The following is a 15,467-nucleotide window of genomic DNA, read 5'->3' as shown; positions in this document are numbered from 1 at the left end:
TACATTCAAAATAGTAACAAGAATTGATAAAATCGATAGGGAAGATTTCCTGAGACCTGGAACTTTAAGAACAAGAGGTCATAGATATAAACTAGCTAAACACAGATGCCGAAGAAATATAAGAAAATTTACTTTCGCAAACAGAGTGGTAGACGGTTGGAACAAGTTAGGGGAGAAGGTGGTGGAGGCCAAGACCGTCAGTAGTTTCAAAGCGTTATATGACAAAGAGTGCTGGGAAGACGGGACACCACGAGAGTAGCTCTCATCCTGTAACTACACTTAGGAAATTACACACACACTGCAGAGAAAATACTGACAAGAATGAAGTTAAAATATCAGAAGCTTAAGCACACATTTACAGTACTGAAATATAAATTATTTGTTCAATGATATGAAATCCCTGGATTTGAAGGTTCTCATAATCCATCCTATCATTTTTCTAGCCGACATATTTGTTAGGGTTATGCTCCCTAAACATTAGCTTGTCATATGAGTATTCCCAGATCCTTTACATGTTGCTTTCCAACTATGGGCAGATTGGACTGTTTTGTACCATGTATTTAATGGTCTTAATTTTTACCATATCTAAGTACTGTACCTGGAATTTATCACTGTTAAACATCATGTCATTTTCTGCTGTCCAATAAAAAGTATTATTAATATCAGCTTCTTCAAGTTTTTCAATGTCTTCTACATAAGTCATTTTCATGCTGATTTTTATGTATCTGGAAAAGACAACACTAAGCTATGACTTGTATTTTAGTCTATATCTGATATGAGAATAAGGACGTTGGTGAAGGGACGACGATGTTTCGGACCATTCTCAAGTCACAATGGACTTGAGAATGGTCCAGGACGGACTGAAACGACGTCGTCCCTTCACCTTCTAGTGTGTGGTCTGGTCAACATACTTTAGCCACGTCATTTAGACTCATCGCCTGCATGAGAATAAGGAAAATCAGTGGTGCAAAGACTGTGCCCTGAGGTACAGAGCTTTCCACTGTGCTTGCACTCGATTTGATTTGATTGACTGTTATTCGGTGTTCTGTTTGACAAAAAATTTAATATACATTGCCTTCTTGTTATTCCTATTGACCTCAGTTTGTAGGCCATAACTAAGTCCATTACCAAGCCCATCACTAAGTCTCATCCATGGTCCCATTTATCAAATGCCTTTACAAAGTCTATGTATACAACATGTGCATTCTGTTTTTCTCCTAATGCATCAGTGTATTGTCATAGTATCTATGAAAGGCATGATTTTTCAGCTATAAATCCATGTTGACCTTTGTTGTGGAGGTCTGGTCTTCATGAAACTGAAGGTTATCTTGAGATGATTTCGGGGCTTTAGTGTCCCCGCGGCCCGGTCCTCAACCAGGCCTCCACCCCCAGGAAGCAGCCCGTGACAGCTGACTAACACCCAGGTACCTATTTTACTGCTAGGTAACAGGGGCATAGGGTGAAAGAAACTCTGCCCATTGTTTCTCGCCAGCGCCCGGGATCGAACCCAGGACCACAGGATCAGAAGTCCAGTGTGCTGTCCACTCGGCCGAGCGGCTCTTCTGATCAGACCTGACTTCTGATCACACTCTCAAAAGCTTATATTATGTGGCATGTTAGTGCGACTGGTCTATAATCTAAGACAATGCTTTGCTTTTCAATGCCTCTCTTGTGTAAGGAAGCTATATCTGCTGATTTAAGAACCTGTACTCACCTATTTGTGCTTGCGGGGGGTTGAGCTCTAGCTCTTTGGTCCCTGTGTTATTTTATCTTCCGGTGCCTGAGCTTTTTCTCGACATTGCACAGAATGCTTGTGCTACTGACACTTTGCATGTCTTTACAATTATTGAATTCCAGGAGTCTGGACCCTTTGTACATTCCCTGTGTGTACGTTCCCTATTTTTTTTTTTCCCAGTCCATCCTTTTATTGCTAAAATTTAATTTATTGAATAACCCCTCTTACTTGATCCTTTTTTAGATAATCAAGTGAGTACTGATGAATATTGTATGTATGAGTATTGTTATGTGTATTTTTATGAGTATTAATGTTAGTTTGCACTTGAATAAGATTGTGATCTAAGCACATGGTGTCTGAGATTATAATGTCCCTGATTATTTCTTCATGGTTGTCAAGATCACATCTACAATATTTTCAGCCCTAGTTGGCTCTCTTATCTACCAAAGCAACTGTCACTCCAGAATCCTCATCTTGACCAGGAATCTTCATCTTGACCTGAACTAGCTCATGAAGGCACTTCAGTAGTGTCTACATTTCTAAAACCCTAATCAGTAGAATGAAAAAGTGACCTCAGGCATGCCGGTACATGACAGAAGAGTCTCGAGATGTCTGGTGCGATTAGCTAAAGCTCGACAGTACCAGAGCTAAGCTCGGGGAGATAGTACCAAGGTTTTACCATTTTACTTTCGGAAAAGGGTAACTTGGTTTCAGAAATACAATATTGTGCTTTCCTGAAAGGGTTAATAGAACAAGTGACAAGTGACTTTCTTTATGAAGGATGCCGGATTTGCCTTGGGAGTAATCTATCCACAATTATAAAATACAGTATTATACGAAAACAAAACCTGTTTTGAACAGCCTGGTCAAAGACCAGGCCGTGGAGCCGTTGATCCTCGGAACCATCTAACAAATCCAGATCCTATATATTGAATGCAAGAAATTAGGTATGGAATTACGGTTTTACTTACTTGTTTGCTGTCTATGCACTTCTTCAATCTTTAAATCTTCTGAAACATCTAAGTCATAGAAGTTTACCATCTCTTGAGTCCAGTGGTCACATGATGGTGTTTTTGTTGTATCACATTGGCCTTTTGTATAGTCCATCGTGCGATGATATTCCGGTACACCGCTGTTTGTAGGCAACCTAACTGGCTTACTGATATCACATTTATCTTGCTTCGACTTTGGTATTAGATATGATAATTGCGGGTCAATATTCAGAATCAAATCTGTGCCTTGTGTCGAGTCCGGCAAACTTGAATCAGAATCGCTGGTGGAGTCACGTGTATTGACGACAGGTTTCTCCAGCGTCTTAGCCTTTTTGTATTTATTATTACAAGATGGCTCAAGAGGCAAAGCAGAACTCTTCTCTTTCGTCTTGGTTGTTAGACGCTCTTGAAGATCAGTAATTGTATGCGACTCACTATCAGAACTTGATGACAAGGTGTAAGTTTGGTGTTGTTTTGGGATTGGAGATGGTAGTAAACAGATATCACTTTCAGAATCACTTTCACATGCCAAATTATAACTTCTTTTTAATGAAGTAGGTTTTACACTCTTCAGTTCACTTGAGGTTAAACTCTTACATCTTGAGTCTTCCCATTCACACACCGACGAATCGCTTCCTTCGCTCATCTTCCTTTTCCGAGGCTTTTTCCTTGGATCGTCTTTAGCCATCTCCTTTTCCTTTTCTCTGCCTATTATGGCTAGCTTATTACCAACCTCTTCCTCCACATCTTCATCAGAAATTATTATACACGAATTGCAGTAAAGGTCATCTAGGGGTATACTGCCAGAAATACTACCCTCACTGCATATACTGGAAAATCTTTTCCGAGATTTTCCTGGATTTTCTTTTTTCCTGCATGCTACTGGAGCTGTGCTCTGTGAGGCACTCAAATCAAGTGATGCTGGAACTTTTTTCGACACTTTATCTTGCTGAATGCAAGCTTCCCGAGACTTTTCCTTTACTGGTGCCTTTACTCCTTTACTTTGATCTACCACGGTACTACATGTGGGCACTTCAGGATCAACTGTCAAAATGTCAATAAAATCGGACAGTAAAAGCGTGCCTCCGGTACCGACTCGGAAGCTAGGATAGGGCATGGGGTAGTGAGCCATAGGAGCTGAGGTAGAGCAGGGGGTGGGGATTGAGAACTTTACCCCGGGGTAGAGCAGAGGGTAGTGAGCCCTATGAGTCAGGGTAGGGTTTGGTGGAGGGAATGAGAACCGGGAGTCAGGGTACGGCAGGGGGTAGGGACCCAGGGTAGGGCAGGGTGGGGGGCGTGAGAACCGGGCAGCAGGGTAGGACAGAGGGGGTGGGGGGTGTGAGAATCGGGCGGCAGGGTAGGACAAGAGGGGTGGGGGGCGTGTGAACCGGGCAGCAGGGAAGGACAGGGGAGGTGGGCCCTGGGGCCCACGGTAGGGTAGGGGGTAGTGAGCCTTGGCAGCCTGGGTAGGGCAGGGGGTAGTGAGCCCTGGGCGCCAGGGTAGGGCAGGAGGGTCCAGTTGAGATGAAAGTGGCTGACTATTGTGATCTGGCGTATCCCCGGCATCTGGGGTATCCACGGCATCTGGGGTATCCACGGCATCTGGGGTATCCACAGCATCTGGGGTATCCACGGCATCTGGGGTATCCACTGCATCTGGCAAATCCATGGCATCTGCCGTATCCACGGCATCTGGGGTATCCACGGCATCTGGGGTACCCACAGCATCTGACGTATCCACAGCATCTGCCGTATCTAATGAGACCTCCACGTGATGAAGATCACGTGGAGGGACATCATTGTTTTCTCTTGTAAAGCTCGGTGCCTCACATTCCCCGGTGATACATGGCGAATTAACTCCAGCCGTTTCTTTTTTATGACTGTCCTTGTCGACATCAGTTTTACATAAATCAGGTTGACGGACCTTACTTATTGTGGGGGCTTTAGTAGCATTTGGGTTGGGTTCAAAGTACAGTTGAGCATACAAAGCATATTCCACTTCCTCATCTTCACTGCCAAACTCACTATTGCTGTACGAGCAGTCGCTGTTCAATTTGTGCCTCATTTTATCTATCTGAAAAGAAACACAAAAGATTAACTTTAAAAAAAAAATAACACAAATAACCTCAACTTGTAGCACCATTAAGTGTCGAGACCTACTTGTGCTATAACTTATGCTATCTTGAGATGATTTCGGGGCTTAGCGTCCCCGCGGCTCAGTCCTCGACCAGGCCTCCTTTTTGTTACACCCCCCCCCCCAGGAAGCAGCCCGTAGCAGCTGTCTAACTCCCAGGTACCTATTTACTGCTAGGTAACAGGGGCATCAGGATGAAAGAAACATTTTGCACATTTGTCTCCGCCTCCACCGGGGATGGAACCCGGAACCTCAGGACTACGAATCCGAAGCGCTGTCCACCCAGCTGTCAGGCGCCCAGCTGTCAGGCGCCCAGCTGTCAGGGAGGCCTTAAGTTAGAGCTGCTTAGGTTTTTTGATGATTCTTCTTGCACACACAGAGCGACATACATCCAAAACAGGCCCACGTATGTAATAATACAGCCTAAAGATGTTACACGTGAATAAAGTGCGTTACTTCTTCAGCCAGGATAAGACCCAACAAGTCTTAAGACCTCAACAGAGCCATGTATGTAACACACCCACCTGTGTAACACAGACTAGTGCAACAGTCACATATGTAACACAGACTAGCATGCAACAGTCACATATGTAACACAGACTAGCATGCAACAGTCACATATGTAACACACCCACCTATGTAATACACACTAACATGCAACAGAGCCACATATGTAATACAGACTAACATGCAACAGAGCCACATATGTAATACAGACTAACATACAACAGAGCCACATATGTAATACAGACTAACATACAACAGAGCCACATATGCAATACAGACTAACATACAACAGAGCCACATATGTAATACAGACTAACATACAACAGAGCCACATATGCAATACAGACTAACATACAACAGAGCCACATATGCAATACAGACTAACATGCAACAGAGCCACATATGTAATACAGACTAACATACAACAGAGACACATATGTAATACAGACTAGTGCAACAGAGCCACATATGTAATACAGACTAGTGCAACAGAGCCACATATGTAATACAGACTAGCATGCAACAGAGCCACATATGCAATACAGACTAGCATGCAACAGAGCCACATATGTAATACAGACTAGCATGCAATAGAGCCACATATGTAATACAGACTAGTGCAAGTCACATATGTAATACAGACTAACATGCAACAGTCACATATGTAATACAGACTAACATGCAACAGAGCCACATATGTAATACAGACTAACATGCAACAGAGCCACATATGTAATACAGACTAACATGCAACAGTCACATATGTAATACAGACTAACATGCAACAGTCACATATGTAATACAGACTAACATGCAACAGTCACATATGTAATACAGACTAACATGCAACAGTCACATATGTAATACAGACTAACATGCAACAGTCACATATGTAATACAGACTAACATGCAACAGAGCACATATGTAATACAGACTAGTGCAAGTCACATATGTAATACAGACTAACATGCAACAGAGCCACATATGTAATACAGACTAACATGCAACAGAGCCACATATGCAATACAGACTAGCATGCAACAGAGCCACATATGTAATACAGACTAGCATGCAACAGTCACATATGTAATACAGACTAGCATGCAACAGAGCCACATATGTAATACAGACTAGCATGCAATAGAGCCACATATGTAATACAGACTAGCATGTAACAGTCACATATGTAATACAGACTAGCATGCAACAGAGCCACATATGTAATACAGACTAGCATGCAACAGAGCCACATATGTAATACAGACTAACATACAAGAGCCACATATGTAATACAGACTAGCATGCAACAGAGCCACATATGTAATACAGACTAACATACAACAGAGCCACATATGTAATACAGACTAACATGCAACAGTCACATATGTAATACAGACTAACATGCAACAGAGCCACATATGTAATACAGACTAACATGCAACAGAGCCACATATGCAATACAGACTAGCATGCAACAGAGCCACATATGCAATACAGACTAGCATGCAACAGAGCCACATATGTAATACAGACTAGCATGCAACAGAGCCACATATGTAATACAGACTAGCATGCAACAGAGCCACATATGTAATACAGACTAGTGCAACAGAGCCACATATGTAATACAGACTAGCACGCAACAGAGCCACATATGTAATAGACTAACATGCAACAGAGCCACACACACATGTAACACCCCACATGTTGGGAAACAGCGAGTAACAGTGAGGGGGAGACATCAGAGTGGCGAGATGTCACCAGCGGAGTCCCACAGGGCTCAGTACTTGGACCCATCCTGTTTTTATGTAAATATATGTAAACGATATTCCGGAGGGTATAGACTCATTCCTCTCAATGTTTGCTGATGATGCAAACGTTATGAGAAGAATCAAGACAGATGAAGATAGACAGAGACTACAGGACGACCTGGACAAACTGGAGGAATGGTCTAGAAAATGGCTGCAAAAGTTCAACTCAGGAAAGCGTAAAGGAATGAAATTAAGCGAAGGGAGCAGGAGGCTGAACACAAGGTACCATCTGGGAGGTGAAATCCTGCAAGAGTCAAATAGAGGGAAAGATCTGGGGGTTGATATCACACTGAACCTGTCCCCAGAGGCCCACATTAAAAGGATATCATCAGTGGCATATGCTAGACTGGCCAACATAAGAACTGCCTTTAGAAACTTGTGTAAGGAATCGTTCAGGATCCTGTATACCACTTATGTCAGACCAATCCTGGAGTATGCAGCTCCAGCCTGGAGTCCATATCTAGTTAAATACAAGACAAAGTTAGAGAGTATTCAGCGGTATGCCACCAGGCTCGTCCCGGAACTAAGAGGAATGAGCTACGAGGAAAGGCTAAAGGAGCTGAACCTCACGTCCCTGGAAGACAGAAGAGTAAGGGGAGACATGATAACCACCTACAAAATTCTCAGACGAATTGACAGAATAGATAAGGATAAACTGTTTAACACTGGTGGGACATGAACAAGGGGACACAGGTGGAGACTGAGTACCCAAATGAGCCACAGGGACGTTAGAAAGACCTTGTTCAGTGTGGGAGTAGTTAACAGGTGGAATTTATTAGGCAGTGATGTGGTAGAGACTGACTCCATACACAGTTTATAATGCGAACAAGCCTGAATGGTCCCCAGGACTATATGCAACTGAAAACTCACACCCCAGAAGTGACTCGAACCCATACTGCCAGGAGCAACGCAACTGGTATGTACATATGATTAAGGCGTCCTGTACATATCAGTTGCGTTGCTCCTGGCAGTATGGGTTCGAGTCACTTTTGGGGTGTGAGTTTTCAGTTACAGTTTATAATGTAGATAAGATAGAGCCCAGTAGGCTCAGGAACCTGTACACCAGTTGATTGACAGTTGAGAGGCGGGACCAAAGAGCCAGAGCTCAACCCCCGCAAGCACAACTATATGAGTACAATTAGGTGAGTGCACACATGCAACACACACACACATAAGAATATAAGAATAAAGGTAACTGCAGAAGGCCTATTGGCCCATACGAGGCAGCCCCTATCTATAACCACCCAATCCCACTCATATACTTGTCCAACCCACACTTGAAACAATCGAGGGACCCCACCTCCACCACGTTACGTGGTAATTGGTTCCACAAATCAACAACCCTGTTACCGAACCAGTATTTACCCAAACCTTTCCTAAATCTAAACATATACAGTTTATACCCATTGTTTCGTGTTCTGTCTTGTGTTGATACTTTTAATACCCTATTAACACTTTCGTGCTTTATATTAGAGATAACTCGTCGCTGTTTTTTCTTACGATTCCGCATAACTGCCTACTTTTCTCGTCCATCGAAAAAATATTTCTATAAATTCCATTTTTTAACCGAAATGGATGGGGATACTTTTGTTTTGTAGAGAATTTATTTGCGAATTTTCTGGTACAAGAATGAATATTATATCACATAAACTTCTATGAGTAAAAAAAAAAATACACAAAGTATGTTTGGGGGTGTGGCGAGCGTGTGGCAGTGGGTTCCCTTTAGCCGTTGATATATCCAACACATGGGAAATATTTGTATGTGTTATGTATATGTCTGTGTAGGGAATTTTACTGCGATCACTGTCATATAAATTATTAAATGTTTCAACAAGTATAAACATGACAAACATCAAACGAACGAAAACAATGCGTTCGTTTCTGCCGCGAACGCATACTGAGCAACGTGGTTCTATATTTGGCGCTTCTCTTACACATGCTTTGTACAAATGTTATACAGTTCATCTTATAGAAAATTTTATTGCGAACACATTGGTATAAAAAAAAAATACGTACATAGAAAAGTAGGGTCAGGAAACGTATAAACTTTCCAAGCATGATTTCCCCCCTGTGTTTTCGCCAGTGCGCTCGCGGCTAACTACTCTCCACTTCACACACTCTTGCGGGTGGGCAATTACCTGTATTAAACATTCATATGCATATGTCCGTGTAGAGAATTTTATTGCGATTCCAATGATACCAAAATTAGCGATGTAGGACAACTGTAGGCTTCGCAACCATTAAGAGAGTGGAAACATTTTGTTGCTGTTTGGCGCTCTCGGCGAGTGATCTGCATAGTTTTTTATTTGGTGTTGATACTCCTTATGTTTGGGCGGCATTTTATAGGTATGCTCTTATAGACAATTTCATTGCGAACACAGTGATACCAAATTTAAATACGTGCGCCTTCAATTATTGTCAGGACAGTCAAAAGAGTGTACACTTTTTCGGTCTTACCGCATAGGCGCGCGAAGTGCCGAAAGCATCTGGGGTATTGTTTTTTTTTGAGCGCCGAGAGTGCGAAAGTGTTAATATCCCCTTTGTTATGTCCATTCATCCACTTGTAAACCTCTATTATGTCACCCCTAACTCTTCGCCTTTCCAGTGAATGCAATTTAAGCTTTGTTAATCTTTCTTCATACGAAAGATTTCTAATTTGGGGGAATTAACTTAGTCATCCTACGCTGGACACGTTCAAGTGAATTTATATCCATTCTATAATATGGCGACCAAAACTGAACTGCATAATCTAAATGGGGCCTAACCAGAGCAAGATATAGCTTGAGAACCACACCAGGTGTTGTTCTGTTCTAACACATGCAACAGCAAAAGTTAGAACATCATTCAGAAACCTAAGTAAGGAGGCATTTAGGGCACTTTACACTGCCTACGTGAGGCCAGTCTTAGAGTATGCCGCCTCATCATGGAGTCCCCATCTGAAGAAGCATATAATGAAACTGGAAAAGGTTCAGAGGTTTGCAACGAGACTCGTCCCAGAGCTACGAGGGATGGGGTATGAGGAGAGCCTGAGGGAACTGTGCCTTACGACACTAGAAAGAAGAAGGGAGAGGGGGGGACATGATAGGAACATATAAGATACTCAGAGGGATTGACAGAGTGGACATAGACGAAATGTTCACACGGAATAGTAACAGAACGAGGGGACATGGATGGAAGCTTGAAACTCAGATGAGTCACAGAGATGTTAGGAAGTTTTCTTTTAGCGTGAGAGTAGTGGGAAAATGGAATGCACTTCAGGAACAGGTTGTGGAAGCAAATACTATTCATAATTTTAAAACCAGGTATGATAGGGAAATGGGACAGGAGTCATTGCTGTAAACAACCGATGCTCGAAAGGCGGGATCCAAGAACCGAAGCTCGATCCTGCAAGCACAAATAGGTGAGTACACACACACAAACAACACCCCAAAAAAACAAACACACACACACGCAACACCCCCCCCCACACACACACACATGCAACACCCCCCCCCCCCCCCCCCACACACACACACATAATAGTTGACATAATAGCACTAGAGATCTGCCATGAGGATGATAAACCAATGATAATAAATGCATATAGTCCATCGCTAAGCAGCACATGGTCAAAGGAGGAGCTAGATAGTAAACGTGAAGGTCTTATAACAATAATGAGAGAGATTATAGCGAGAGCGGATAACGATAGATCACGACTGTTGATAGTCGGTGACTTCAACTTGAAATCCATAGACTGGGACGCATGTGAAGCTAAAACAGAAGATTTTTGGACCTGTAAATTTGTAGACCTCATCCTGGAAACATTCTTGTATCAACATGTTAAACAAGCTACGAGGATGAGGGAAGGGGACGTTCCCTCCAAGCTAGATTTGATATTTACCAGGAAGGAGGAAGAGATATTTGACATTCAGTACCTTCCTCCCTTGGGTAAAAGTGACCATGTCTTTTTGGGAATAAAGTATGCAATGCGTTATAAGCTGGAAGAAAATAAGGAGGTTGAAGCAGTTGAAAAACCAGACTTCAGGAGAGGACATTATGGTGACCTTAGAAATTTTTTTAGTGAGTATAATTGGACAGACTTGATGCTAGGCAAGGAAGTGAATGAGATGTATGTCAAGTTTTGTGAAATATATGATAAAGGCACAAAAAAATTTATACCAAAACAGAGATGCAGAACTAGGAAACAGGATTGGTTCAATAGAAATTGCGAGAGGGCTAGAGACCAGAAGACACAAAAATGGAATCAATACAGGAAGAGGCCGAACCCCCAAACATACCAGCGATACAAAGATGCGAGAAACAACTACACGGCAGTGAGGAGAGAGGCAGAAAGAAATTTTGAAAAAGGGATTGCAGACAAATGTAAAACAGAACCAGGTCTATTCTATAAATTCATAAACAACAAATTGCAGGTAAAGGATAATATTCAGAGGTTGAAAATGGGAAATAGATTCACGGAAAATGAAAAGGAAATGTGTGAAACATTAAACGAAAAGTTCCAAAGTGTGTTTGTACAAAATGAAATCTTCAGGGAACCAGATACAATAAGAATTCCAGAGAACAACATAGAGCACATAGAGGTGACTAGAGACGAAGTGGAAAAAATGCTCAAGGAGCTCGGTAAGAACAAAGCAGCTGGCGCAGATGGCGTTTCACCATGGGTTCTGAGAGAATGTGCACCTGAGCTCAGCATTCCACTTCACCTGATCTTTCAGGCATCCCTGTATACAGGAATCGTAGCAGACGTGTGGAAACAGGCTAACATAGTTCCAATCTACAAAAGTGGCAGCAGGGAAGACCCCCTCAATTATAGACCTGTATCATTGACAAGTGTAATAGTGAAAGTATTGGAAAAACTAATCAAAACTAAATGGGTAGAACACCTGGAGAGAAATGATATAATATCAGACAGACAGTATGGTTTTCGATCTGGAAGATCCTGTGTATCAAATTTACTCAGTTTCTATGATCGAGCCACAGAGATATTACAGGAAAGAGATGGTTGGGTTGACTGCATCTATCTGGACCTAAAAAAGGCTTTCGACAGAGTTCCACATAAGAGGTTGTTCTGGAAACTGGAAAATATTGGAGGAGTGACAGGTAAGCTTCTATCATGGATGAAAAATTTCTGACTGATAGAAAAATGAGGGCAGTAATCAGAGGCAATGTATCGGAATGGAGAAATGTCACAAGTGGAGTACCACAGGGTTCAGTTCTTGCACCAGTGATGTTTATTGTGTACATAAATGATCTACCAGTTGGTATACAGAATTATATGAACATGTTTGCTGATGATGCTAAGATAATAGGAAGGATAAGAAATTTAGATGACTGTCATGCCCTTCAAGAAGACCTGGACAAAATAAGTATATGGAGCACCACCTGGCAAATGAAATTTAATGTTAATAAATGTCATGTTATGGAATGTGGAATAGGAGAACATAGACCCCACACAACCTATATATTATGTGAGAAATCTTTAAAGAATTCTGATAAAGAAAGAGATCTAGGAGTGGTTCTAGATAGAAAACTATCACCTGAGGACCACATAAAGAATATTGTGCAAGGAGCCTATGCGATGCTTTCTAACTTCAGAATTGCTTTTAAATACATGGATGGCGATATACTATAGAAATTGTTCACGACTTTTGTTAGGCCAAAGCTAGAATATGCAGCTGTTGTGTAGTGCCCATATCTTAAGAAGCACATCAACAAACTGGAAAAGGTGCAAAGACATGCTACTAAGTGGCTCCCAGAACTGAAGGGCAAGAGCTACGAGGAGAGGTTAGAGGCATTAAATATGCCAAAACTAGAAGACAGAAGAAAAAGAGGTGATATGATCACTACATACAAAATAGTAACAGGAATTGATAAAATCGATGGGGAAGACTTCCTGAGACCTGGAACTTTAAGAACAAGAGGTCATAGATATAAACTAGCTAAACACAGATGCCGAAGAAATATAAGAAAATTCACTGTTACAAACAGAGTGGTAGACGGTTGGAACAAGTTAGGTGAGAAGGTGGTGGAGGCCAAGACCGTCAGTAGTTTCATAGCGTTATATGACAAAGAGTGCTGGGAAGACGGGACACCACGAGCGTAGCTCTCATCCTGTAACTACACTTAGGTAATTACACACCTGGGAACTTGTAGGAGGACAGGTGACACAGTTTACAGTCCTTGTGGTGACATACAGGTGTGTTGTGAGAGGTAAACATGTGTGAGGGCGACGACACGTGCTCGGGGCTCAGCTGCTGGGCCAAAACAAACATGTGTGGAGGCAAACACCCGCTGGCCATTGTTTCTCACATGTCACCGTTTATTTATCCACTTTTCTTGTTCATTTGAGGGAAATTATGGACTAAAAAAATATTATTTGTGGTTTAAAGTTGTTAGTTGTTTGTTAATTGAGTGTTTTTTTGTAGACAGAGTTGTGGGAATTTGTTTGTGAAGCGACGACAGCCAGCGAGTGTTCTGAGGAACAAGCAACAAACACTCTCCGGCGACCACTCTCATTACCCACCATTATAAAGCTCAAGATAAATGTGCCTGAATTTACCTGAAGGGGGCCATTAATAGTCTAGATCAGGAAGCCGGCGGCTTGTCAAAAGTTCCTCCATTTGTCTCAATGGATTTTTCCAGTTGGATTTTAACATTTATCAGAGTTTTGGTATTTACGGATTCGGCGGGTAGGCTGTTCCGTTGGTTTATAACTCTGTAAGTGAAAAAGTATCTCCTGCTTTGAGTCCTACATTTTTTTATTTATATATACAAGAGTTGTTACATTTTTGTACAGCCACTAGTACGCGTAGCGTTTCGGGCAAGTCCTTAATCCTAAGTTCCCTGGAATAAAGCCCAGTGGCTTTAGGCATTGTATGTACCAGCTCTATCTATAAACCTAGCATTTTTTTTTAAATCTCTTGTATGTATGTACCTTACCTGAATAAACATTTATTTTATTTATTTATTTATATGACATTGTGGCTTGTTGAGCTTGAAACCATTGCTCCTTGTTTGTGTTACATCTGACCTTATGAAGAAGTTGTCTGGATCAGGGGAGGAAAGTATCAAGAGAAAGCACCAAGCCACCATGACTATATAGCCCTGGGAAGGGGGTCAGGATAAGGATTTGGGATGGGACGGTGGGAAAGGAATGGTGCCCAACCACTTGGACAGTCGGCCCCACTTATCGCATTTCTTCAGTCAGATTCATTCCCATTTAGCATGACTCTTTGTTTTCTTGGTTTTAACTATTTTTTTCCATTCTAGTATTTACCATTTATTCCAGGAACTTGTAATATCCTTGTCAGTCTTCCATGTGGTACCTTATCAAAAGCTTTAGCAAAATCCATGTACAGTACAGTACTGTATACTACAGAACTTCCATCAGAAGTCCTTTGTCTGAGTAGCTGGTTACCGTTTCCAGATTCACGAAGCAGTTACGCAAGCACTTACGAACGTGAACATCTCTCCTCAATCTTTGATGGCTTTGGTTACATTTATTAAACAGTTTACAAGCATGAAAACTTGCCAATCAACTGTTGTTATTGTTATAAACAGCCTCCTGGTGCTTCGGAGCTCATTAACTGTTTAATAATTGTAAACAAAGCCGCCAGAGATTGAGAAAAGATGGACAGGGTCATAAGTGCTTGCGTAATTGCTTCGTGAATCTGATTTCAGGTTGGTAAAGCAGGATCTATTTTTTAACAAATCAATGTTGTGTCAATTGTACAAGATTGTACACTGAAAGATGGTGAATGATTCCCTCCCTGAGGACTCTCTCCATAAGCTTGCAGATGTTGAATTTGCTTTGAATTTGAATTTTGAATGTGTGATGTCAAGCTGATTGGCCGGTGGTTTTCTGCTGAGCTCTTTCTGCTTTTTTTTTTTAAATAAGAGTAACTTTTGCATATTTCCAGTCTAGGGGGAACTATCCATGGTTCATAGAATTTCTGAAAAGGAGTTTCATTGGTAGGTATATTCCTCTACACTTTCCTTTATGACTTTGGATTGAGTTCCATCCACATCTGGGGCTTTTGAATCTTAATTTGTTAATTCCCTTCCTGATTAAGTCACAGTCACATGTTACGGTATATCCCGATTTGTTCTATGTATATAAAATCCCTTAATTCATTTTATGTATATAATATCCCTTAATTCGTTAATCGCTTGGTCTGGAATTGTTCCGACAAGGTTAGCACCAATTAATGAAAAGAAGCTATTCAATTCAGTTGCTATTTCCAAGTCTGTTGCGGGTGTGTAACCATTTTTAGATAGTTTATATCTG

At 41.6% G+C, this 15,467-nt stretch overlaps 1 protein-coding gene across 6 annotated transcripts in view; it reads right to left on the bottom strand.

Annotated features, from left to right (window-relative positions):
- The window catches only part of LOC123754104 (uncharacterized), a 125,723-nt gene extending 112,098 nt beyond the window's left edge, over positions 1-13,625 (bottom strand). For 5 of the 6 annotated variants that reach the window (XM_069308525.1, XM_069308534.1, XM_069308554.1 and 2 more), the window contains exons 1-2: positions 13,320-13,456; positions 2,707-4,801 (exon numbers count right to left, since the gene is read on the bottom strand). In XM_069308525.1, the coding sequence (XP_069164626.1) occupies positions 2,707-4,792 (2,086 nt within the window). In that variant the 5' untranslated portion in view covers positions 4,793-4,801; positions 13,320-13,456. Of the gene's footprint in view, positions 1-2,706; positions 4,802-13,319 lie in introns of all 6 variants that reach the window. The other variant, XM_069308562.1, reaches the window with a different exon arrangement.
- Positions 13,626-15,467: the final 1,842 nt, after the last annotated feature.

Source organism: Procambarus clarkii, chromosome 6, assembly GCF_040958095.1.
Source record: "Procambarus clarkii isolate CNS0578487 chromosome 6, FALCON_Pclarkii_2.0, whole genome shotgun sequence".
NCBI classification, from domain to species: Eukaryota; Metazoa; Arthropoda; class Malacostraca; order Decapoda; family Cambaridae; genus Procambarus; species Procambarus clarkii.
Note: the sequence above shows the minus strand (reverse complement) of the source record. Positions and strands in the feature narration are given on the sequence as shown.